Consider the following 27,600-nt stretch of genomic DNA (forward strand, 5'->3'; position numbering starts at 1 on the left):
AATCATTATCACTCAATTCTGCAAGTGTTTCTGATTTACTATCGCTGTTCTCTAGCCGGTCTAAAACCACTTTTGATCTAAAGGGACGCTTTTTGGACGCCATGGACGTTTCTCAGTTTCCAGGCAGAAAGAACAGTAAAAATGCAGGCAGGGCGCCGGACAAAGCACTCGGGACAAAATGTATGTGAAATGGTTTGATACAGGAATGTTATACTATGTGATTTTAGTGCATTTAGTGAATGTCACTTTTTGTCATTTTCAAATTTACCGCCAGTTCCGTCCCCCCGTACGTCCCGACGCTCGCAGGGAACGGAACCCAGATGACAGATACTGGCATCCGCCGGAAGACATGGACGGGGACACTGCACGGGGGACATCGCGGGAGCGCAGGACAAGGTAAGTGAAGAAGAGATCCTGGAACAACGCTGCAGTGTATTCCCGAGTGTAGCTCAGGGTTACCGCTTGTGGTGCTGAAACTTTACCCCGAGCTACACTTGGGAATACCTCCAGAGAGGCTAAGGATAAAGCACTATTGTGTTTTCTATTTTTAATATAACAACTGAGTGGAAGAGGAGAGATCAAGGTGTCCATCTCTGAAACAGCTATACCTGGGATACAGCAATTGGTTCACGTTCGACCTAAGAGACGCATGCGTTTTTTGATCAAACTTATTGTGAGGTCAAATTGTGTAGGTGAGGGCACATCTGGTGATCCATGGTGGAGAAGTTAGTTGTGGAGAGTTATTCTAAGTAGAAGATAACACTGTTCAGAGACTATGATAACTCATGTTCACTTGGATGCATTGAATGTTCACTGCAGTATGTATATTCAATTATTGTGACATTGATGTTGTTTTCTAGTTTTCTGGAGGACGCGCTGCACTGTATTCTGATATTTCACAGACAAGGTTTGGCTGTTTCTAACTTGTATTAGTCGGTTTTCTGTCTTTTCCCATAAGATGTTCTTTTGAGTTCATCTTTGGTCGGAACAATATGATGAAACATTTGGGTAGAAAAATGCAGATCACTAGAGCCCAGCTTGATGACTGGATTGCAAAGATCTCCATGGCCACTGTGTACTTTCCTTTTGAACTAAGAGAGGCTGGGATGTAAGACATCCAGACACTTAAGAAGGCCAACATGCTGAAAGTGATGAACTTGGCTTCATTGAAGCTGTCAGGAAGTCTCCTAGCCAAGAAGGCTACAGCAAAACTGATGGAGGCCAAGATGCCAAGAAAGCCCAACATGCTCCAAAAGGCTGTAACTGAGCCTTCATTGCACTCAACCATAATCATATCTGATTTGATTTCAGTTTTAAACTGTAGAAAGGGAGGGGCTCTAACCAGCCATGTAATACAAAGAAAGGCTTGAATAATGACGCATGAAAAGACAATGAAATAAGATACTTTTGGACTTGTCCATTTTCTGAGGTGGCTGCCTGGTCTTGTAGCCTTGAAAGCTATGACCACCATTATCGTTTTGGCCAAAATTCCCGAGACGCAAAGGGCAAACACCATGCCAAAGGTAACTTGTCGCAAAATACATTTTTCAGGATGGGGGAAACCAATAAAAACCAAAGAACAAAGAAAACAAAGACACAATGAAAGCAGAAGAAGACAGCTTAAAGAATAATTATTGGCTCGAACGATGGGTGTGGATTTATAATGAATAAATAGTCCAAAGATGGCCACTGGAATCAGTGATGAAGAAATACTTGTAGAGGTTAAAGTTGTACCCAGTGGATCATCATAGGATAAGAATTCTCTGGTCTTTGGAACACAACGGTCATGTGCTGAATTTGGCCACATATCCCATGGGCATTTGTTGCAATCAACTGAATCTGAAATATTAAAAACAGAAGAGCATGCTCAGTTTGTGTCACTTAATACAGAACACAAATCATAATATCTTTCCATTAGCAAATTCTACAAAGAGCAAGAGCAGAAGCAGAAAAAGGTGAGCCCAGAAGAACTATGGCTATGTTCTCTGTCAGATGATCCCAGTCAGGAGCTACTCTCTTAGGAGCTACTATTTAGGAACTACTGTCAAAATCTATAATTGCAGGGGATGTATTTTTGATGATACACTGTATGTACACAGCTCAGATAATCCTACATATGGAGGAGGAATTGAGAATGAGCTTTTGAAAACAAGACAAGACAACAAAGGGAAATCATAAAAGGTTATATTCATAGCTGGATTAGGACCAAGATGGGTCCTAGGCATCATCAGGGGAGGACTGACCATTTGGCACTGCCCGAGGGCCCGGGGTCAGTAGGGGGCCCCAAGAGATGCCCTTTGTACCTTTTTTATAGGCTTTTTTGAGTTTGGGCAAGGACACAGGGGCCCCATGATCCCCTATTGCCCGGGGGCCCCATGAGTTGTCAGTCCGCCTTGGGCAGCATGACAGCTCTGGGTGTGCAGCTTCCATCTTCAGTCCCATAAGTGTAAGTTAAAATTGTATGCAAACCCAATCACTAAATTCTTATCTAAGATTTTACATCACTTACAAATCATTTCAAAAGTAATGTTCAACATATTAAATATCTGAAGCTTTCATTAATATAATACTTGGTGATTCTTCTGCTGTGAAGGTCCTCGTTCAGGTACTTTCCACTGTGGAGAGCATATAACACCAACCAACAACCCCCTAAAGGAGAGAGCCTGACACTGACCAACATCCCCCCCACACCGCGGAGAGAGCATAACACCAACCAGCAACCCACCCCCCCCCCCAAAGGAGAGACCTGACACCAACCAACACCCCCCCCCCCGGCCAAAAAGAGCCTCCCCCATACACCTGCTGCCACCCCCTCCCATCCCTGGCAAGAGAGAGAAAGAAACTCACAGATACTCACCTTCACCATTCCGGTCATCCCCGGGACCTAGTTTCGGGCTCTGCATACACCATGAAGCAGCCCACATTGATCCTACCTGGTTCCCATGCAGCTTATGTTTCTTCTTCTGGGGGGGCTGCATTGCCCCCCTGAAAAATGCCTCCTTAGGCAAATGCCTTGTTTGCCTTGTGGTAAATATGCCCCTTTGAATGCATCCATGAGTCAGTAACCAGTCTGCAAGCTTGTTTTTGAAGTTTTCTTAGGAGATAATAAACTTGGATGGGGTGAGGGGTGTATGGGATGCCCAATGGAACGGCTTGAACTGAGGACAATCTTCCAGAACTATTTACAAGTCTATGCATAAAGAAATCCTCTTGGAGAGCTAGCCAGCATCTCCTGTGTACCACTCTGGAACCCGAATACTCCTCTATCTGGCTGCCTGGAGGAACCCCTGGGCAGGGGATCCAGTGACTGTTACTGAAGAGGTTAACAGTCTCAGGTATGGAGCAAGTCAGGTTTCCCACTCAAATGCTCTCTCGCCTTTCTGACCCAGGGGGGCAGGTGTACTCATTCAGTCCTTCTCCTATGATGATGATGGGTCGGTGGCTGCTACCAGGTCTTCTAGCTGGGATGCTCCTTCCCTGCTATACAGGTGGTCTTCTCTTAGGGGGCCGATGAAGGTCAAAGTTTTCCTCCTTCCAAGGTCCCTGCCTGGAATTGAGCCCCTTCCCATCTGGTCCCCCTCCCAGGCTCCTGCTCTCCAGCCTGCACATCCTCCTCCACTCGAGCTTTCATCCAACTCTCCCTCTTGCTGAGCAGGCTCTATCACGTTTAAGGGTTATCCTGGCCCTTTACAAAGCCTCTTGTTGGGGATTGGCCAGAATCCCTGAATGCAGATCAACCACTCCTCAGATCCACCCACTGCTTCTAGATCTTTCTTCAAAGTCCTAGAACAGGAGATAATCCAGAGGGCTGGTCTGCAGAGTCTCTCAACTCTGACCAAGATTTGACCTTCTGACTATTGCACCCAGGCTGCTACTCAGCCTCTATCTAACAACTGAAGCTAGAGCTCCCCCTAGGAGGGTGTTACACAATTGTAATGTTTTATTGTGAGTGTTTTGTTTTTTAACATGTTGTAATTAGAGATGAGCGAATTATTCAAAAATTCGATTCGGCTGATTCGCCGAATTTGCGGGAGAAATTCAATTCGATGTGAATTTATTCGCCGCGAATTTAACTTATTTAAAGGGTTTCTAGGCTTCAGAGAGCCTTTATATTAGTGCAGAACACTGTACCTTTAATTTAAATGCCCTTGGAGTCTGCTGGGGAAGAGAAATAATACTGTCAGTCAGTATGACATGCAGATGAGTGCCGTCGATCTTAGAATCACCGCACACTTCACTCATTTTGGCAGTCACGGGGCACGACGAAGAAGAAGAAGAAGATTGAAAAGAAGAATGAAAAGAAGAAGAAGAAGAATGAAAAGAAGAAGAATGAAAAGAAGAATGAAAAGAAGAAGAAGAAGAATGAAAAGAAGAAGAAGAAGAATGAAAAGAAGAATGAAAAGAAGAAGAAGAATGAAAAGAAGAAGAAGAAGAATGAAAAGAAGAATGAAAAGAAGAAGAAGAAGAATGAAAAGAAGAATGAAAAGAAGAAGAAGAAGAATGAAAAGAAGAAGAATAAGAATGAAAAGAAGAAGAAGAAGAATGAAAAGAAGAATGAAAAGAAGAAGAAGAAGAATGAAAAGAAGAAGAAGAATGAAAAGAAGAAGAAGAAGAATGAAAAGAAGAATGAGAAGAAGAATGAAAAGAAGAATGAAAAGAAGAATGAGAAGAATGAAAAGAAGAATGAAAAGAAGAAGAAGAAGAATGAAAAGAAGAAGAATGAAAAGAAGAAGAAGAAGAATGAAAAGAAGAAGAATGAAAAGAAGAATGAAAAGAAGAAGAGGGAGAATGAAAAGAAGAAGAAGAATGAAAAGAAGAATGAAAAGAAAAAGAAGAAGAATGAAAAGAAGAAGAAGAAGAAGAATGAAAAGAAGAATGAAAAGAAGAAGAAGAAGAATGAAAAGAAGAAGAAGAATGAAAAGAAGAAGAAGAAGAATGAAAAGAAGAAGAAGAATGAAAAGAAGAATGAGAAGAAGAATGAAAAGAAGAATGAAAAGAAGAATGAGAAGAATGAAAAGAAGAATGAAAAGAAGAAGAAGAAGAATGAAAAGAAGAAGAAGAATGAAAAGAAGAAGAAGAAGAAGAATGAAAAGAAGAATAAAAAGAAGAAGAAGAAGAATGAAAAGAAGAAGAAGAATGAAAAGAAGAATGAAAAGAAGAAGAAGAAGAATGAAAAGAAGAAGAAGAAGAATGAAAAGAAGAAGAAGAATGAAAAGAAGAAAAAGAAGAATGAAAAGAAGAATGAAAAGAAGAAGAAGAAGAATGAAAAGAAGAAGAAGAAGAATGAAAAGAAGAAGAAGAAGAATGAAAAGAAGAAGAAGAATGAAAAGAAGAATGAAAAGAAGAAGAAGAAGAATGAAAAGAAGAAGAAGAAGAATGAAAAGAAGAAGAATGAAAAGAAGAAGAAGAAGAAGAAGAATGAAAAGAAGAAGAATGAAAATAAGAATGAAAAGAAGAAGAAGAAGAAGAAGAAGAAGAAGAATGAAAAGAAGAAGAAGAATGAAAAGAAGAAGAATGAAAAGAAGAATGAGAAGAATGAAAAGAAGAATGAAAAGAAGAAGAAGAAGAATGAAAAGAAGAAGAAGAAGAATGAAAAGAAGAATGAAAAGAAGAAGAAGAAGAATGAAAAGAAGAATGAAAAGAAGAAGAAGAAGAAGAATGAAAAGAAGAAGAAGAAGAAGAAGAATGAAAAGAAGAAGAAGAATGAAAAGAAGAAGAATTCCAGTACAGCAAAAAGTGTATCTGCAGAGAGCTCCGCTATTTCTGACAGTTCTCTGACAGTTCTGACAGTTCATTTACAGCGGTTGAAACATTGTATCTATTTATTTCCGAATAAAAACATCTGTATCCTAAATGGAAACAAATAGATACAATGTTTCAACCGCTGTAAATGAACTGTCAGAACTGTCAGAGAACTGTCAGAAATAGCGGAGCTCTCTGCAGTGACACTTTTGCCGGCTGATCGGGGAAAATTCGATTCGTGCATCCGAAGTTGGCTAAAATTCGGATTCGATGCGAATCAAATTTTTCCTAATATTCGAAACGAATTCCACTTCGCCAAGTTCGATTCGCTCATCTCTAATTGTAATGTTTCACATGACTGTCATATTGACTGTCATATATCTTTAAATGTTTTCTGTGTTTTGTCTCTGCTCCTCCCTTTCCTTTGGTTAGTTAATGTTGCATAGATAGCCTCACCCCTTTTCCCAGAGATGCAATGCAGCTAGCCTCATGGCATGGAGCAAGACACAGTATGTTCTTTTGACCTATGGAATTTCATTGTTGTAAGATTCTCTCAGTTTATGGAATAAACTTCACAAGATCTACAAGATGTCATTGTCATTGAGTCACTGACTGTGGTATCCTACTGAGGTTGAAGTTAACGCTATCTCATCACAACTGTAAGTTACAGAGATCACATTATCAATGCTTAGATTGGAGAGACAGAACACATGTTTACAATGAATTCTTAATTGTTGTATCCTTCCTAAAGGGACTGTAGTTGTAGCACATTTAAAGTCAACTTCATTAAACTGTTTTCTTCCATAGTAGTAAGTAAGTGGTGCCCATGATCACCAATCCAATAGAGATGGTTTGCAATGGTACAGGTAGCCGCTTCTTTGTAACCCAACAGAAAATACAATATCTTGCTTACCTGACTGATTGGAGATCTCTCCATAAGGACACGGGACACACTGAAAGCAGCACACGGGTTGCCCTGTTATTGTGACCTTCCTGAAACCTGGTGGGCAACTTTGGCTGCAGACTGACATTGGGATCTGGGTCATAAGCAGAAATGATAATGTATCATTTATTAAATATTAAATATTATCATGTACAGTATATACAAATTCCTTTATACAAAGTGCATTATTCTTATGGACCTTTTTTACTACGTAAACCATCCAATTAAAGTGCACCAATTACATATATATGTAAAACATTTCCCAGCAACAAGAAGAAGAAGAATTCCAGTCCGCTATGGTATTATATTTTATATGAAAAAGTCTTGCGGTTGCAACAATGTATTTATTTGTATCCGAATAAAACCATCTGCATCCGAAATGGATACAAATGGATACAATGTTGTAACTGCAAGACTTTTCATATAAAATATAATAGCGGACTAGAATTCTTCTTCTTCTCCTTCTCCTCCTCCTCTTCCTCCTCTTCCTCCTCCTCCTCCTCCTCTTCCTCCTCTTCCTCCTCTTCCTCTTCTTCTTCTTCTTCTTTTATTATTCTTCTTATGTATTGCTCCCCTGTGTGCTCTCCTGTCTCTGCAAGGGACAGAAGTAATTATGGGGTTTAAATGCCGGCCATAAACAGGACGAAAATCAGCCGATTTTTTTACTGTTGGTAGTAACGTCGGCGTATTGAATGACTGATTTTTTGTTTTTTTGTTTTTTTAAATGGCCGATATTTTCGACCCGTCTATGGCCTGCATTAGGCTGGCCATACACTATACAATTTTCTGTTCAATTTCTGCCCAATTACCTTTAGATTTACCTTCAACCTTGTAGTGCAAGAGCCTGCCTAATTGGATACAATTGAAAGTCTTAATAGGTTTGACCTCCAATTATATAGTTTTTGGTAAATCTAAACCAAAAATCTCAAGAAAATTATATAATGTATGGCCAGCCTTAGACCCTCTTAACCCTAGGTTCACATCTGTGTGGGTGGTGCCGCCGCGGATCCTCATGAAAATCCGTGCAGCCGCACCACCTGCACAGAGAAATGTGGACCCGTGGGCGGGTGCCATTAGTTCTAATGGCACGCTGCCTGCACTGGAAAACACAACTGGAGGCTGCATTTTCAAAGGTAGTACAGGGACTTCTTTCCTTGCTTGTCATGGGCACAGGAGTCCATTCAAATGAATGGGCTCTCGTTCCCATGCAAACCGCGGTCCGCACACCCGCATGTATGTGAAACGGGGGTCAGTCCTCATGCACAGGGGACATTTGATAACGCTGGTAACGTTAGCTGTGTAAAGTCACGTTAAACACGTGAGTTTTTTAGCTTTTTTTAGTGTTTTTGCATTAGCATTTAGCTGCAATTAGCGGCGCTTTTCTCCGTTTGTGTTCTTAGCGTTTATTAGCGTTTGTTTACCAAAAAAAACTTTTTTTTTTTTGGTCAAAAAAAGTCCAAAAATGCCAGTTTGCAGCATTTGACTGTGTTTTTCAGTGTTATAGCATTTTTACAGCTAAAAAACTCCTCTAGAATCCCACTAGTCCTGGGTTTTTTCCCAGCCAAAAAACATTGATTCCAGTCTATGTGTGTATGGACATCTAGGATAACATGATAAAGTGCAGCGCTTAACTTTAGCACGAAAGGCCTAAGGAGGAGCTGTGCAGAGCGTGACGTCATTCCACCGCCGGAGCCACGAGGAGGCCCGGCGGCCATCACTACTAAGGGTCAGTACTGCTGCATATCTATGTCATTATTATATGATTTACATGCATACTGCCCTGTTACTGCCCTGTTATCTCTATCAATAAAGCACTGATTTTTGGACATACTACACTATCTCTGGCATCTGTTTCTGGGGCTCCTATTTGGAGCTTTCATTCCCACAGTGAAAACACTTTTGCCATCCTGAGAGGAGATTCCTTTACAACACCTGGCTGACCTTAAGGGGACCCCTGGACCTTATCAAAGAGTCTGTGATGACCCACCATGAGGGAGATGCCTGGCTGCCTAACCTCAGATGTTCCCATTGCCTGTGATGCATAATCACACATGCGCATATCCTATGCGTTTCCGGTGAGTGCGCATTTCTACTATTTTGACAGAGTGGAGGCCGTGGGAATTCGCATCCACACAGTGATTTACTGCGGATACCTATACATTGACTTTTTTATTTGGTTAAGCACTCACTGTGATTACCTATTCATTGTCTTCTTCACCTGGTTAAGCGCTGCACTTTATCGTTTTAAGGTCATATTGATATATTTCTGAGGTACTGTGGTTACCTATAGTGTTCTAGCTGCTGACATTGTTAGAGAGCGCTCACGATCTTTTCATACCAGTTTTATTATACCATTTTCAGTTTGTAGCCGCTCTTAGGTTGATCTTACTTACTATCCTTCTGGAATATGGGGGATATCTTCGACCTCAGATCCTCCAGGTGTGCTATCCCTGAGGATTTTTTTACACTAGATAATGAGGATAATGATGACTTAAAGGGACTGTTCGTACATTTGAAGAATTTGACTACTGCTGAAATTAAAACTTTATGGGATGTATCATTCTTAGAAAAGTATATTAAGGAACAAATGGTTCCCAGATCACTCCGGTGGGATGTACGCCCAGATTCGGAAGATCCGAGTAGTCACCTTGAGTGGTATCAATTTTTTAATAACGCAGGAATTGATCTTTTAAGGTTTCTCATTATACGTAAAAAGAAAAAATTAGCTCACTTGGATAAAGAAATTAATCTAGTACGGGAGAAATTAACCCCATTTAGAGATAATGAGAAATATAAATATGAATCTGACAAATTGAAGGTTCATATGGAAGGGGTGGAAAAGGAACAAAAAATTAAAAAGAGGAAAAAATGTAATAGAGATTACAAGGATTATTCGGAAAAAGTGGTCTTTGATTGGCAGAAACACAATGATCCTGTCAACCCATTGACCTCTAACCAAGTACCCCCTTTGATGGGACATAATACAAACACAAGTAGATCCAATATGAGAGAATGTGATTATCAGCATTATGATCTACCTATCTCTAACAGGTTTGAGCCTTTGCAAAACATTCATGATGACAATGTTGGATCACGAGATATGCGTTGGTATCCTAATACTGTCTTGGAAATTCGCTTTAACGAATTTCTCCTTACCGTGAGTACTCGCAGTTGGATGCGCAGAAATCCCCCATAAAGCTGTGCGAATCTCGCTTACCACGACTGCAGCTAAACTACACGATTCCTGCCCATCCAAATACTTTGGTTCTGTTGAAATGTAGGTGATTTGGAGCTCCGTTACCCTAGAATGATCACACGACACTCTCAGGATGGTTGCAATCCACATAAGGGCTGATTTTAGACCCAGCTCTCTGTTTTATTAAAAATACACACATGCCCCCCACATGAATAAAGTCAATCCCTCCCACCGAACAATGCAATGGGGATTGCCTATACAGAGGATGTACATTCCAATTGGAGCATAGCCTTTGCTATTATCTATCACTGGTCCTCCCCCATGAGTCTTCTGAGGTCAGCAGACTTCCTCCCCTTCCCCCCTATGAGCCATCTGAGGTCATATTTCCTGTCCTACTAGCTTCTATTGGTATGCAAAATTCTCTGCACAAGCACTCCCTAAAAATATCAGTCTGTACCTGGATGGGCCCGATACGATCTTTATTAAAACACATCCATCCGAGATACAGTTCAGATTAGTAATGGGTTGTAAGATATGCATAAGCCTACACACGGAGTTCACACCGCTTGCGCATTGCGTTATGAAGCCCATGTGGTACCATGCTGCTGATATGTGGATACAGGCCCACGTGCTACTGACAGCAGCATTCGCATGGAATGCCGTGGTGGTATACACGCCGGTCTATAAGCGCAGATCTGCCATCTCATCCATTACCAAGCTGAGTACTGTAATACATACATTGTACATGCGCATGGCCCAATTGCAGCCTTCAGAGCTTTAATTAAGCCACACGAGAGACATATGAATAACACGAATATATGACACATTTAAAGTTCGACCAATAATACAAAATTTCCATGACAATACTACCAACACTCCAGCTAGAAGTCATCATCCCTACCCTTATAATGAACGTGATAGGCCGCATGGGAATAATTACCATCCTGACTATTATGATCAATATCAACCCCACCAATACAAAGGGCAAAATAAGAGACAATATTCATCTCCCAGGAATAATAAAGCGGTTAAGTATTCCACTAAAGGTACTTACCAGCAATCCAAACAGGACAATTCCCGGTCAAGGCCAAACAATCAAAATAACAATAAGAATAGTTATCAACCTCACAATAATTTTAGAGCACCACCTAATTCAGATTATTACTATAACCAGCAACAAAATTCGGATTATTATCAGCAAACCACGAATTATCAGCAAACTACAAATCATCCCCGGCAGCCTTTTTTAGGGGTAAGTACCACACGAAAAAGAAGGGACACCGGAGGGGAAAGAGAGGAGGGAAGAGATCAAATGGACACACCCAAGAAAAGGAGGGTGTAAAGGCACAAGGTATTTTTAACCTTAGTGGGACTAACCTTACAGAGAAAGAGCTTCACTTACTGGATAAAGGATTGAAATATGCCCCATCCAAAAAACTGAACAAATTTGAAACCTACATGGACATACATAAGTTTGCACGGCAATTATCCTTGAAAAGGTATTTCACCACTAATCCTATCACTAAGGATGCCCCAATTGATAGATATACTCATTCCAACTTACACAATGCATCCACTTATAACCCTCCTCCGCAAACCCACACATATGTGAATTTATTCAGAGATAAAGTCTTGAAAGAGTTAACATTATTACCAGATAAGAGATCTTTTGATAGATCAGGTGACTCTAAAGCTATCAAACTATTACTAGAAAGGAACAATCTGGTGATCAGGCCAGCTGACAAAGGTGGCGGTGTGGTTGTTCTCAACAAGGAGGACTACATTAGTGAAGTCAACCATATTCTGAGTGACAACACTACTTATGTCCGTTTACTTAAGGATCCCAAGATTGAATTCAAACGGTCTCTTAAAATGATCATCAACAAAGGTTATGAAAAAGGCATTTTGAATAAAAAGGAAAAAGCCTTCTTGGTTCCAACAGCACCTAAACTACCAGTCCTATACATACTGCCGAAGGTCCACAAAGACCCCGTAAAACCACCGGGGAGGCCAATAATAAGCGGTATTGGCTCACTTTGCTCTAGGATTGGCGAATATGTGGACTTTTTTCTTCAACCGCTTGTTTTGCAAACTGCAGCATACCTAAGAGACACTAAACAGGTTCTCAATGAGGTTAGCACCATTGTCACTTCACCTGATACCTTTTTAGTAACAGCCGATGTTGCTTCTTTGTACTCGAACATCAATCATAATGATGGTATGGAGGCAGCTGATTTTTTCCTGACGCAATACAGCTCCCTACATACCACCCAGAAGGATTTCATTTTAGAATTATTGGAATTCGCGATGTTTAGGAACTATTTCTGGTTCAATAAAGAATATTTTTTGCAGATTAGAGGTGTGGCTATGGGGGCTAAGTTTGCCCCCAGCCTGGCAAACCTGTTCATGGCCCGGTGGGAGGAGGACCTCATTTTCTCCAGAGATTGGCCTGAGTTATTGTTTTATAAAAGATATATTGACGATATCTTGCTTTTATGGAATGGGGAGGAGGAGTCTCTTAAAAAAATTTTTAATACACTGAATTATAATAGCCTTATTATTAAGCTCTCATATGCCTACAGTCATGAAGAAATTAATTTTTTAGATTTGACACTTGTTAATCACATGGGTAGAATCATTACTAAGTCATTCTTTAAAGCAACAGATCGCAATAGTTTCATCCCTCTTGGGAGTTGTCATCACCCTAAATGGCTGTCCAATATCCCTAAAGGACAGATGATGAGAATTAGGCGTAATTGTACAGAGGATGAGACTTACCATATTCAGGCCGACATTTTAAAGCATAGGTTTTTAGAGAAGGGATATAATGGGGCAACCCTTGATCACACTATACGGACAATAGCGCAGATGGATAGAAACACCATGCTGATGGATAAATCAAGGAGTAATCAAAGGAAAGTATGCCCCTTCATCACATCCTTCTCAACTCAATATAAGAAGATAAATAAAATAATGAATGATAATTGGGGCATTCTAAAAATGGACCCAGTTTTAACAACAATTTTACCAGATAAACCTGAAATTGTATTTCGGAAGGCAACGGCTGTTAGGCATATGATTGCACCAAATGTTGTTGACCCTCCTCAAAATATATCTCTGTTTGAAGATTTGAAAGGGTTTCATCCCTGTAACAAGTGCATTATCTGTAAGTGTGACAATACTAGAAAAAGGAGAGTCAGCACATTTCAATCATCTATCACGGGTAGAACATACAACATTAAGCATTTTATCTCTTGTTATAGTAAATTTGTAGTGTATTTGTTGCAGTGTCCCTGTCGCAAACAATATATTGGCAGGACAACAAGACGTCTACGAGATCGACTACGTGAGCACGTCTCAAACATTAAGAAGGGGTTTAGGGAGCACTCATTATCGAACCATTACCGCCTTCACCATAATAGTGACCCATCTTCACTGAAATTCATTGGTATCGATGTGATTAATAACCATTGGAGGGGTATTAACAAAACCAGGGCGGTTTCCCAAGCCGAGACTAAATGGGTGTTTGAGCTCCAAACTTTACACCCTTTAGGCCATAACATTGAGGTAGATGTCAACTGCTTCATTGCTAACAGTTGATTGGTTTATGTCTTTTTCCCATTTCTGTTTTATATATTTTGAGCCTACTTTTATCTGACATATATTGCTGAATAATCCTATTCTCTGTATTAAGTTGCACTCTTAGCGTGCTTCTTCTCTATGTGTTTGAATACCTTTTAATTTTATTCGGACATTCATTCAGTTTAACTGATTATTATTTATTGGTCTTATTATTATTATGATTTTTCCTTCTGCCCTGTTTGACTTCCCAATTTTTAAGACGGTTGCAGGAATGATCATGATGGCTTTTTATGGGCTATTTTTAGGGTCTTTTTATCTCTTTTTATCCCCTTTTTGTTTTGTACATATTTATTATGAGTATTTGTAATGTATATAATTATTACATTCACTCTGGTTGATTGGGTAGTGTATCACTAATTATGTCACTTACTGCCTAGATCTTATGCCTTGTTTTTACCTCCATTGCTTTTATCCAAGTCTTTGTGGGATATCATTTATTATATTCATTATGTTGTTCTTCATCTTGCCGTGGTCCGTTATTGCAACCTTACGCCAATCACTGAGGGGGATCTTTGTACCCCATACATCATGCGCACAGGTACTGCTATTTTAATTGCACTGTCACTGTTAATGAGGGTAATAATGTTTGACATAGAGTCCCTGGGGTCTGCGGCATAGTTAGCAAACGGCACTGGGATTCTGTGCTATGAGACTTCTGTGTCTCCCCCTTGCTTTCTGTACGATCGCGGATCCACGGCAAAATGGCGCTGCCGTGCTCGCGCATGCGCAGTACACGCTTTCTTCGGGAAAATGGCCGCGGTTAACTGCGCATGTGCCGTTTCTCCTATTTTTAACACTGACGTCGGTCGCGCTTCTGTACAGCCTCCCCTCTGATGATGTGCCTGTAGCACGAAAGGCCTAAGGAGGAGCTGTGCAGAGCGTGACGTCATTCCACCGCCGGAGCCACGAGGAGGCCCGGCGGCCATCACTACTAAGGGTCAGTACTGCTGCATATCTATGTCATTATTATATGATTTACATGCATACTGCCCTGTTACTGCCCTGTTATCTCTATCAATAAAGCACTGATTTTTGGACATACTACACTATCTCTGGCATCTGTTTCTGGGGCTCCTATTTGGAGCTTTCATTCCCACAGTGAAAACACTTTTGCCATCCTGAGAGGAGATTCCTTTACAACACCTGGCTGACCTTAAGGGGACCCCTGGACCTTATCAAAGAGTCTGTGATGACCCACCATGAGGGAGATGCCTGGCTGCCTAACCTCAGATGTTCCCATTGCCTGTGATGCATAATCACACATGCGCATATCCTATGCGTTTCCGGTGAGTGCGCATTTCTACTATTTTGACAGAGTGGAGGCCGTGGGAATTCGCATCCACACAGTGATTTACTGCGGATACCTATACATTGACTTTTTTATTTGGTTAAGCACTCACTGTGATTACCTATTCATTGTCTTCTTCACCTGGTTAAGCGCTGCACTTTATCGTTTTAAGGTCATATTGATATATTTCTGAGGTACTGTGGTTACCTATAGTGTTCTAGCTGCTGACATTGTTAGAGAGCGCTCACGATCTTTTCATACCATCTAGGATAACATGCTGGGGGGTTTACTGGCTGTAGAAAAAAATGTCAAAAGCCAAAAACAGCCGCTGTAAAAATGTGAAGTGTGCTTGAGGACTAAACGCACTCACAGTGTATTGGAAGGTTCCTCCACTCCTCCACTCCAGGAAAGTTATCCCTCTCCAGGTGTCACCGCTCTTCCTCCTCTCTCCACACTCTTAACCTTGATGGTTCCACCACTCCTCCATTCCAGGAAAGTTATCCCTCTCCAGGTGTCACCGCTCTTCCTACTCTCTCCACACTCTTAACCTTGATGGTTCCACCACTCCTCCATTCCAGGAAAGTTATCCCTCTACAGGTGTCACCGCTCTTCCTCCTCTCTCCACACTCTTAACCTTGATGGTTCCACCACTCCTCCACTCCAGGAAAGCTACCCCTCTCCAGGTGTCACCGCTCTTCTTACACTCTCCACACTCTTAACCTTGATGGTTCCACTACTCCTCCACTCCAGGAAAGTTATCCCTCTCCAGGTGTCACCGCTCTTCCCCCTCTCTCCACACTCTTAACCTTGATGGTTCCACCACTCCTCCACTCCAGGAAAGTTATCCCTCTCCAGGTGTCACCGCTCTTCCTACACTCTCCACACTCTTAACCTTGATGGTTCCACTACTCCTCCACTCCAGGAAAGTTATCCCTCTCCAGGTGTCACCGCTCTTCCTACACTCTCCACACTCTTAACCTTGATGGTTCCACTACTCCTCCACTCCAGGAAAGTTATCCCTCTCCAGGTGTCACCGCTCTTCCTACTCTCTCCACACTCTTAACCTTGATGGTTCCACCACTCCTTCACTCCAGGAAAGTTATCCCTCTCCAGGTGTCACCGCTCTTCCTACTCTCTCCACACTCTTAACCTTGATGGTTCCTCCACTCCTCCACTCCAGGAAAGTTATCCCTCTCCAGGTGTCACCGCTCTTCCTCCTCTCTCCACACTCTTAACCTTGATGGTTCCACCACTCCTCCACTCCAGGTAAGTTATCCCTCTTCAGGTGTCACCGCTCTTCCTACTCTCTCCACACTCTTAACCTTGATGGTTCCACCACTCCTCCATTCCAAAGGGGATTCCACCACTCTCTCCATTCAAGGATTTTACCACCAGGATCTTTCTTGTACCTCTCCCACTGATCCTCTGACTCCGCATTCACAGCCAGCGCATACCTTTCTCTCACTCTCCGCAGAGGTGAAGAGATACAAGAAAGATCCTGGTGGATTTGGGGGTTTAACATGCTTGACGTGTCCATTGTGCTGCATATTCACCCTGTGGTCCTAACCTGCAATATAAAACCTCAGTTCTTCTTCAAAAAGCCAATTGCGAAATGTGTTGAACTTGACAGCCACCAAATCCAATTATTTGTAGCAACTGAAATTCATCTTATTGTCTTGGATTTATGAGTATCAAATTCTATTCCTTGTAAAAATAAAAAAATCCATAAACTGTTTCCCCGCTACCTCCAAGAACCACATGAATAAACTCAATACGTACAAAGCCAATAAGACTGTTGTGTGTTGTGTGAGTAGGAGGCTCCTACCAGAGGTATTACACCAATGTGTTAATTGCTAATATCAAATACATTTTTGAAGATGTCTGCAAGATGTGCTATATTTAACCCCTTGGAGCCGGTGCCTCCCGACCCATTAAGGGTTTCAGAAGCTGGGAGGCGGGGCGGGGTTTAGGGTCATGTGAGTGCCGTGATATGCCGTCACGGCGGTCACATGATCTCCTCTATTGATCGGGACCTTTCCGTGCGTACCGGACATGTGTGCTGGGAGCGCGCAGGGCACATTTGCATTTGGCCGGCATGAAGAGGTTAATGTAACACTTTACTGCACATGAACTATATGCTCATCATGATTTTTAATCTGTTTTGTTTAACTAAAAATATGGATTTTTTTTAAAGCGGAGTTCCACTCACTCTGTAAAAAAATAAATGTCAGCAGCTAGAAAAACTGTAGCTACTGACTTTTAAAAAACAGCCACTTACCTGTCCCTCGGTCCCGTGGTGCCCCCACCGTAGCCCGTTTCACTGGTCGTCCTGTATTCCAGGCGCCGGCATCTTCAGTGTGGGCACCCGGCTTCACAGCGAGTAGCGCTGCACTTCCTGAATGGTCCCGTAGTCTTCTGGGACCGGTCACATGTCCCACAAGACTACGGGGAGGGTAAGTGGACAACTTCCACTTCCGATCGCCTAGGCTATCGCAGTGGAAGTGGGAGTGGGTACCTGTCAAATTCGTGTACACACTCCCCAAAGGTGCCAATCCTTAATGGGGAGCGGGGGACCAATCTTTAAAGCGGAACTTCCCCTTTTGGGTGAAACTCCGCTTTAACTTGAGACTATCTACTTATATTTTTGACACCCAAAGTCTTATCTGTACTCATATTTCTGTAATTTTCTTTGGAGCTTGCGACTTTAATGGAGGTGGTACCTTGATTCTTCACCATGGATCTTCAGATAACACCCAACTTGTTTTCTATTGAAGAATGAGGAAGGGGTCCGACGGAGCTCCGAAATGTGATCATTCTTCAATAAAAACAGATCTGAAGATCCATGGTGTACTGGCAAATAAGCACTCTGATCTGTGATGTTTCCAGTCTCCAGTTAGTTTTTGCTACTGCACCCACTATCTTCAAGCCTTTCCCAGGAAGGTGTGCAATGGGAATATTGATTTGTTGGTTACTCATTGTTGTAAAGGATGGATCCGATCCATCCTGTGGGGATCACCGGCTTTCTTTACAACTTACCTTTTCTTGGAGCCGGTCCGGTGTGACCCTGTATAGGTTGCATGCCGACGATCCCTGCAGGATCGTCGACATGCAACCTATACGGGGTGACACCGGACCGGCTCCAAGAAAAGGTAAGTTGTAAAGAAAGCCGGTGATCCCCCCAGGATGGATCGGATCCATCCTTTACAACTTACCTTTTCTTGGAGCCGGTCCGGTGTGACCCTGTATAGGTTGCATGCCGACGATTCCTGCAGGATCATCGACATGCAACCTATACGGGGTGACACCGGACCGGCTCCAAGAAAAGGTAAGTTGTAAAGAAAGCCGGTGATCCCCACAGGATGGATCGGATCCATCCTTTATAACTTACCTTTTTGTGGAGCGGGTCCGGTGTCACCCGGTGCGGACCGCACCCCCCGCACCTGCCTCGGGACGCCACTGACAGATGTTATACCCTAATGCTTACTGGAGTCATTGTCACCAATATAGAGAATTAAAGGATATAAAGTACAGAACGTGACATACAATGCCTACCTTTTTATTTTCAGCACCCCACTGCACCAAACTGGCATTGATGGTGAATACATTTCCAGCTGTATTCCCGGTGTCATAACTTCCTACTATCACATGTTGCAGTCTTCCTTCTGAGGTAAGTTGCCAGTTTATGATGTCATATGCTGCAGGAGGATCACCATTCTCATTGAAGAAGACTTCCCTGCCACTGGTGAATTTCAGGTGGATCTTTTTCATATAGCTGAGGAGCTGTAAGAGGAACACACACTAAACTGAATCATCATTAGCTGGGCTTGTTCGACAGTATGGTATTTGGTCTTCAATTATTTTAATAGTTGTAGTTATAGTTTTATGTACTTTTTGCTCACTCTTCAGCTTGAGTCGGGTGAAAGGTCACCTGAAGTGTTGCGAACCTACCTGGACTCTTCAGTCTGGGAGTCAGTGGTAAACTGTTGCTGCTCTGGTAGCTGCCTGACCTCACACACGATCTTCTCAGAGTGCAGAGTATGTGGTCAGGGGCGGACTGACCATTCGAGCACACGGGCACTGCCCGAGGGCCCAGGGTCAGTAGGGGGCTCCATGGAATGCTCCTGATACCTTTTATAGGCTTTTTTTGAGTTTGGGCAAGGACACAGGAGCCCCATGATCCCCTATTGCCCGGGAGCCCCATGAGTTGTCAGTCCGCCCCTGGGTCAGAGGGTAGACAGGGCAGCAGCAGACAACTTTTGACTCTAGACGAAGAGTTCAGGCAGTTCACAAGGTAGAAACTATCACTCTTCAAGTTATCTTTTACCTTTAACCTCCCTAGCGGTCTGATTATGTCAGTATTTCTGTGCTCAAAGCGGTACATTGTTTTCAATGGAAATATGTTGTTTTTTTATTGTAGGCCTGTAATTCTTAGGAATAACTCACTGAAATCTGTCTGAACAAGAGTCTAGTAAACATCCCGGGTATGATAAAACTTGAAACACGAAATCATAAATTATAATATAATAAATAATCATAAAAAATAATAATATAATAATAATAAATGTAATTCAATAATATAATCAAACCAAAAACACTGAAATGTGAAATAGAGCGCCAAGTTCGCACATCGCTGAGCTCAGTCGCAGAATCGTTTTCAGTGTCTGATGATGAATTTCCCCCACGAATCATTATCACTCAATTCTGCAAGTGGTTCTGATTTACTATCGCTGTTCTCTAGCCGGTCTAAAACCGCTTTTGACCTAAAGGGACGCTTTTTGGACGCCATGGACGTTTCTCAGTTTCCAGGCAGAAAGAACAGTAAAAATGCAGGCAGGGCGCCGGACAAAGCACTCGGGACAAAATGTATGTGAAATGCTTTCATACAGGAATGTAATACTATCAGATTTTAGTGTATTGAGTGAATGTCACATTTTGACATTTTTTAATTTCCCACCGATTCCGTCCCCCGTACGTCCCGTAAGTCCCGACGCTCGCAGGGAACGGAACCCGGAAGACGGATGCCGGCATCGGCCAGAGGACATGGCTGGGGACGCTGCAGGGGGGACATCACGGGAGCCAAGGACAAGGTAAGTTAAACAGGGATCGCTGGAGACGCGCTGCAGGGTATTTCCGAGTGTAGCTCGGGGAGGTTACCGCTTCTGGTACTGAAAGTTAACCCCGAGCTACACTCGGGAATACCGCCAGGGGGGTAAAAGGGTACGTTCACTTTTTCACAAAATATTAAAAGTGAACCAACTCCATATATCTTGGCTACCCCTCTAGATAAAATAATGGCTGTGGTGCCCTTTGCTTCCATGTGTAGCAATCCATGCATGGCACACTTTAATACACAGCCCTGGAGTGACTATCAATCATAATGCTCACAATGGCAAGTGCTGGGGCTGTTTATTGCAGGGTATGGTGTAAGGAATGTTGCAGCGGGGTCCGGAGGGATGACCATGATATTTGGAGTTAGCTCACCTTTTTCATTTTTTGTGAAAAAGGTGAACTTACCATTTAACTAAAACTGAAGAATCCTATGAAGTATATAAAGCTAAATAAGTGTGCAAGTAAAAATCATTCATAAATAAGTCTGCAAAATTAGAAAGATTGAATATTCCATTTTGTAAATAAATCTGTCTATAAAGGATATAGAACAGGCCACAACAGGAAAAAGCCAGCACCAATACCAGAAAGTAATGAAACAAGCCAACATGTCTTGGATGCTCCAAGTCTAGAACTGTTGCAAGAAATCTGGAACATTGCCTTAAGGACTTACTCAGAGCATTAGATTTATAGCATGAGATGTGTGCCAAATCTCAGATTTGCATGTAGCCATGGTTTGCATACCGAATGTTGGTTTGTCCCAAGTTGTTCTAGAACAGGGAATTTAAGACAGCATATAGATTGCCATCTAATAGTTTCCACCCATGTATAGGTAAGTTTGTCTTTAAATTAATAACTACAGGTTTACTGTAATTTGCTTCCCAAGTACGTCCATCCACGTCCTTGAGTTGCACCATGCATCATCCTGGTGTTTTCAGCCAGCAATTTTTTATAAAATCGATCATAGTGGCTAATTAGCTGCTGGATCACTTTTACAGGCGGTAGGAGGGGCCCCCCTTCCTCCGCCTTTGGCTATCTTCCCATGCTTTCCTGTCCCTCCTGTGAACTAAGGATGGCAGTCGGTGGTTACGCCAGATAACCATAGAGATCATCAAGGACCGGAAGGTCGCCTATGATATCTATGGCAAGGGTAGGCAACCTTTGAGAGGTGGAGATCTCCCATGAGAATATGGAAGACAGAAAAAATCACTGGGGTGCTGCAGCCATTTTTTTTTAGTTAGCTAGCAAGCCCCCAGAGGTCAGCAGTGGGCAGGGCAGTGTACAGAGGCCAGTAGGAGGTAGGGCAGTGTATAATGGCCAATAGTATGAAGAGCAGTGTACAGAGGTCAGTAGGAGGTATACAAGTTACAGAGGTCAGTAGGAGGAAGGGCAGTGTATAATGGCCAATAGTATGAAGAGCAGTGTACAGAGGTCAGTAGTATGAATAGCAGTGTACAGAGGTCACTAGTATGAATAGCAGTGTACAGAGGTCAGTAGTATGAATAGCAGTGTACAGAGGTCAGTAGGACAGATGAGATGGGTGATCAGGAAAGGGGTTATCATAGTAGCGAACAGGGCAAAGGACAGGGGGTTAGCAAGGCAATTTAAAGGGGGGGTTAGGAAGGCAAAGTACAGAGGGGTCGAGAAGACCTGGTACGGAGAGGTCTGAGAAGCCCGGTATAGGGGGGTCTGGAGGGCTCAGCACAGGGGGGTCTTGAGGGTATGGAACTGGAGGGGTTGGGGGGCTGGGGGGTCAGAAGGACACAGTAATAGGGGGTCAGGATGGTACAGTACTAGTGGGTCAGCAGAGCATGGTACTGGATCATCAGGAGGGCACGGTACTGGGGGTTAGGAATCACTACAACGGTGGTCTGGAGGGCATAGTATGGGGGGGAGGGTCAGGAAGGCACAGTACTGGGGGGTCTGGAGGGCACACTATAGGGGTCAGGAGGACATGGTACTTGGGGTCAGGAGAACACACAGAGGGGTCATGAGGCCACACTGAGGGGTCAAGAGGGTATGGTACTGGGGATCAGGTAGGTACAACAAGTATTTTCCTGATACAGTGCTGCACAGGCAAAGCTGCTGTGGCATAGATATCTGCTCTAGTGTGCTGATCCTGTGGGGATCAGCACATCCTACAGAGATCCGGTGGGGATTAGCACATTGCACTCAGAGGGACATGAGCCTGAGCAACCTGCTAGTACATCCTAGGCATCAGAGGCATTCCTTACAGCTGCACATAACAGGGGCATGCTGTGGGGCAGGGAATGCTTCTGCCTATTCTTCCCGGTTTGAGAGCTTCTTGCTTGCGCTGTGTGCAAAATGGATGGGGGGGGACACTTGCAGGTCAGCAGCTAAGCTAATCTCAACACATACTGCTGTCTCTGCTTCTACTCTCTGTATTTTCCTGAAACAGTCTGAAATAGTTAATAATTTACCACTTTTCAGTGCATTCTGGGCATTTGGGAGGTTCTCCTGTGCTTATCTTTAAAAAACGCTTCTAAACACAAATGCACATAAACGCGTTATGCAAACGTGGCTAAACAGACGTTTTTTAACCTACGTTTTCCAGCAGTCAGTTTCCATCGTTCAGAAGTGACCCGTGTACATTGGACCTTAGCCACAAAGTTCCTGTCTGTGCTCTGCTGAGAGCTTTGCTCTTTTTCTTGTCCAACACCTCAAAGCCTCTTGCATGCCCACCACAATCTCTTTTGTTTCCCGTGGAAAGTTCTCACACCATGTAGTTAGAAGGTATACTAAACTTTCCACTGGAATGAGCGAAGGCCAAGGTGTACATTGGAGATGTGAACTGAATATTTTGATGTGGTTCAGTCATACTCAGGGGCAGACTGACCATTTGGAAACTCGGGCGCAGCCCGAGGGCCTGGGATCTGTAGGGTGCCCCATGAGATGCCCCTGGGACCTTTTTCATAGGCTTTTTTGAGTTTTGGCAAGGACACAGGGGCCCCATGATCCCCTATTGCCCGGGGGCCCCATGAGTTAATAGATTCACAAATTTCCAACATGTGAAAGTTCTGTTTCAGAAGTCCAGCTGGAGTCAATGGAATTCTGAGCCAGGCTCCAAAAAGATAAGAGTACCCAGGCAATAGCAGAATTTAAGACAGGAACATCCTTTAACACCGTCTTTGGAAGTCTTTTGGGCTAACGCACCCAGAAGGCTTTTGGAAATCTGAACATAAATATTGAATGTTTTTCACCTGTTTATGGGTCATGTTAAAATTAGCATATCAAGAGTTATGATGCAGCACACCTCTTTGAACCACATCATTATTATTTATAACTAGTCTATCAGCCTATTGACTTGGTGGCTGAAGTTCAGCAAGAATAGGGGATGCCAGGGGCGGACTGACAACTCATGGGGCCCCCAGGCAATAGGGGATCATGAGGCCCCTGTGTCCTTGCCCAAACTCATAAAAGCCTATGAAAAAAGTACCAGGGGCATCTCATGGGTCCCTCTACTGACCCCGGGCCCTCGGGCAGTGCCCGAGTTTCCAAATGGTCAGTCCGCCCCTGGGGGATGCTTTCAAAAGCAATAGTTTCAGGAAAGCAGCTATTTGTATAGAGATTGTGAACCAGAAAATGGGTCCAAAGGACCTCTTTACCAGTCCATCACTGAATCAGTGTGACTACTGAAGCAAATGCAGGGTCAGGTGAACCAATCCATTTATTGTAATTCATTTATTTTCAAAGGGCTTCAGAATGACATTACCTGCCATGGTTGAAAGTTTTGCACATCTGCACATGTTCCATTGAGAAATGGTCCACCTCCTTTCCTGCAGCTGGTTAGGTCTTGAAGAGCTCTTGCTACAGCATGAACTGCAATGTAGATGTTGTATGTCACTCTCAGACCAGAGATATCATTGTAGCTATTCAGAATGTTACCTAGACGTTCTTCGCCTGTGCATTCTTTTACTGATGATGCCAAAGATGTTGTTTGGTTTCCTTTGTCCAAGAATTTGCAGGTGAACATTGCCTCCCAGAATATTTTTATCCATTCTTTTCCTACAGACATGGATGGATGGATCCTGTTGAGGAAATCCCCAAATCCTGGCATTTTCCCACTGTGCAGAGCAAAGCCAATTGTTCCATAAAGCAGCTTGGAGTATTTCTGAACAGACAAGGAAGCAGAGGTGGCCCAAGCTTCACTAGCAATCCATATTTTTCCTGTTACATTTTGCTTTAGCATCTCATCGAGAATGTAAACCAGATCTATGTCCGTAGAAAAAATGACCACTGCGGTGGCTGTTGATTCTTTGATCACCTGGACAATGTGTGGAGCATTTCTATCTGGCTGGTTGATAGCGATACTCTCTGTGAAGGCCACACAACCTCCAGCTTTTAAGATATCCTTTTTGATCATTTGGATACCTTGTTGTCCGTAATCATTGTCAATTGCTACTAGACCAATCCAGGTCCACCCAAAATGCAACACAAGCTGAGCCAAGCCGCGGGACTGGAAGGTGTCACTGGGAACAGTCCTAAAGAATGAACGAAACTGAATCCGATTGCTGAGAAGAGAGCTTGTGGAAAAATGGCTGATCTGTAATAAAATACATTAACCATAACAGAGACAATAATTAAACATAAAAGTTAAGCTCCAGGGAAATATAAAAGATTAATGCAGCTTTGTAATCAACATCAATGTATTTATTTTTAATGCAAGCAGTGTACGTATCTACATTTAACCTGGGACCACCATCTTTTGTCTGAGATACTAACCCTCCAACGTCCAGTGCCATTTCTACTATGGTGCTCAGCTGCTCACACTACCAGGTTTTACCCAAATTGTCACAGAGTGCTCTCTGTTCTGTCACCAACAAGGCTAATCATTAGCTCTCTGCCCACAGCTTCTTCTTGCCTGGTATTGCCACATCGAGGGGCGGACTGACCATTTGGAAACAGTGGACAGCACAGCAATGACGAATGAAGCAGAAGCAGGGAGATCCTTGTACTGCAGGACCTCCAATACAGCTTCCGCTCCAACAAGGAGAACAGTGGACAGCACAGCGGTGACAAATGAAGCAGAAGCAGGGAGATCCTTGCACTGCAGATCCTCCAATACAGCTTCCGCTGCAGCAAGGAGAACAGTGGACAGCACAGCGGTGACATCAACAAATCTCACTCCAAATCTGGTGAGATCAGCAGTCAGTGCCTTAAGCTGGTGATTCATGGATCAACGTTCAGCAGGGACCGTCCAAATTTTGATTCATGTATGGACACTGTGGTTGTACAGAAGTCAATCTACCAATGAACTTCTCTACAGCTACCCTGTTGAATTTCCCCTTCTTGATCAGTACCAAAGGCTATAGCCTGCAATCCTGATCACTATATTCTGACAGTTGGGAAATCTCCCTGCTGCAAAAAATACAATAGCTCATTGCGGAGAATTCCCCCATCCACATCAAGTGTGTGGATGGGGAATTGGGGAAATTTCTTAGCCCACTGGTTAAAAAAAAACTGACTCATCTATAGACTGCCTTATATCATCTCACTCTTCAGATATACAACTATGTAGGTAGAAAACGGGTGTGCCTAGACACAAGAAGTTTGATTTCAGGAAGAATTCAAGGCAAAGGGTTATTCCTTCAGGGTCCTGCTCAGGTACAGTTAAAGTGTATGAAGGGCCCAACCTTGTTTTTACCAGTATTAGATACAGTAATTGAGGTCTACAGTCCCTATTAGGGTTTTTTTTTTATGGTGATTTTCCATTGAAATATTGATGTGATCAACTTAAAATGTATAATCAAATGTATGTGTATAATCAAAGAATAAATGGTGAGCGCAAGACAAAAAAAAAAGAAAAAATAAAGCAGTTAGCACAACGTGCAAACCCTCTGTCTCCACCAAAACAAAACACAATAATAAGAAAGTGCAGCGCTAATAAAAATGTGTTATAATCGGGAGGACTGACCATTTGGAAACTCGGGCACTGCCCGAGGGCCCGGGGTCAGTAGGGGGCCCCATGAGATGCCCCTGGTACCTTTTTCATAGGCTTTATTGAGTTTGGGCAAGGACACAGGGGCCCCATGATCCCCTATTGCCCGGGGGCCCCATGAGTTGTCAGTCCGCCTCTGGCCACATCCAGTCAGAGAGGCTACCTTTAAACTCAGCACATCTTCTGACTTTTTGCCTTTGCAATACTTTCACAAACTGGCTGCCGAGCCCTTGACAAGCCTTCATACTATCCATCCTGCATTTTTCTAATGGTTCCTGTGTACCAACCCTATGGCTTTGTTTCCTGAATATCCATGTCTGCTGCTTGCCCTGACCTCCAGCTTGTTCCTGATTATTCACATCTGGCATCTGCTCTGACATCTGGTGTTACGCTGCCTGCTCTGGTTTTTATCATGATTACCATGTCCCCACCCTACTGAATGCCAGCTGGCTGTAGGATTCTCTATCCTGGAGGATCCTGCCTCACCTTCTCTCATGTGAGACCATCTTCATACTTTATAGTAATAATAACAGGTGCAGTGCTAAATATCCAGCAATAAAATACACGTTAAATACTCATAAAACTCCTAATATCATTCAAGATGAAATGTGCGAATAATAAGGTGCAAATAAAGTGCTAATATAGTAAAGTGCTGATAACGAGATATTATTCAATCTAATAGTAAACAAGTGACAAAACAATATCTATAAATAGTGGCAAATAAGTGAAGATCCTAGTAAACTTGATCTTAAATTGGTGTTCCTCGTGCCAAATATGATTATTCGGTGATGTGCCAGGGATAGAGTAAAATTACGCACTCACCAGATGCGTAATTATAATACGCATGTATAAGTATACAGTGTGGTCAGCCGGAGGTCCCTTTAAGGATGAACACAGCCTGGTCAGGAATCCCCTTCCTCTGGGACACATGCAGTACCGCAGCCATCCTCCGTGATGGGTTCTGTGAGTTCCTGTTCACACATACATGGATGTTGGCGTGTGCCATATAAAAATGCAGGGGAGAATGTCACCAGCACACCGAGGATCACCAATATGGGTCCAAAAGTTTTAATGAACGATCACATAGTTACAGTAAGGCAACGTTTCGGAGTCTCACAGGACCCCTTCATCAGGCATCATGTCACATACACCATGCACTGTCACCTGCCTGATGAAGGGGTCCTGCGAGACTCTGAAACGTTGCCATGCTGTAATTATGTGATCGTTCATTAAAACCTTTGGACCCATATTGGTGATCCTCATTGTGCTGGTGACATTCTCCCCTGCATTTTTACATGGCACACGCCAACATCCATGTATGTGTGAACAGGAAACATAGAGAACAATTGTTTTCTCTGTGCTTTTGCGTTGAGCCTGTGTTGATCAATGCCGATCAATCACAGCACAACTGGTGTGAATGAGCCTTTAAAGTGAAAAGAAATTTCATCCAAACATCTTTAATCCTAAGGGATTGTTTAGACAAACTGCAGTGCAGGGACACTCACGGATACATGCATTTTCCTGCGCCGCACAGAAATGCACTATTGTCATTAAAGTGTTACTAAACCCACAACAGTACAATCAGTCTGTATATACAGTAAAGCATGCTTGTTATACTCACTGTGGGACCTAAGGGGTTAATCCTCTGCACTGTGTAAAAAGGCTGTTTGATCCTGTCTTCTCTAATCCTCCCCTTCTTCCAGTGTCCCCCTCTTTTCCACCGA

The 27,600-nt window shown here is 43.0% G+C and overlaps 1 protein-coding gene across 1 annotated transcript; it reads right to left on the reverse strand.

Moving 5' to 3' along the window:
* Positions 1 to 843: 843 nt before the first annotated feature.
* On the reverse strand, positions 844 to 24,481 carry LOC149436695 (extracellular calcium-sensing receptor-like; the record flags this gene model as incomplete). Its single annotated transcript, XM_089661598.1, has 4 exons — positions 844 to 1,839; positions 6,656 to 6,779; positions 18,364 to 18,591; positions 23,651 to 24,481. Coding segments are annotated over 4 exons (2,103 nt in total), but the record flags the coding sequence as incomplete, so codon positions are not given.
* Between the last annotated feature and the right edge of the window lie 3,119 nt (positions 24,482 to 27,600).

The sequence above is a fragment of the Staurois parvus genome, unplaced genomic scaffold (assembly GCF_062004578.1).
Source record: "Staurois parvus isolate SC_StPar_1 unplaced genomic scaffold, SC_StPar_1.0 ptg001352l, whole genome shotgun sequence".
Classification (NCBI taxonomy): Eukaryota; Metazoa; Chordata; class Amphibia; order Anura; family Ranidae; genus Staurois; species Staurois parvus.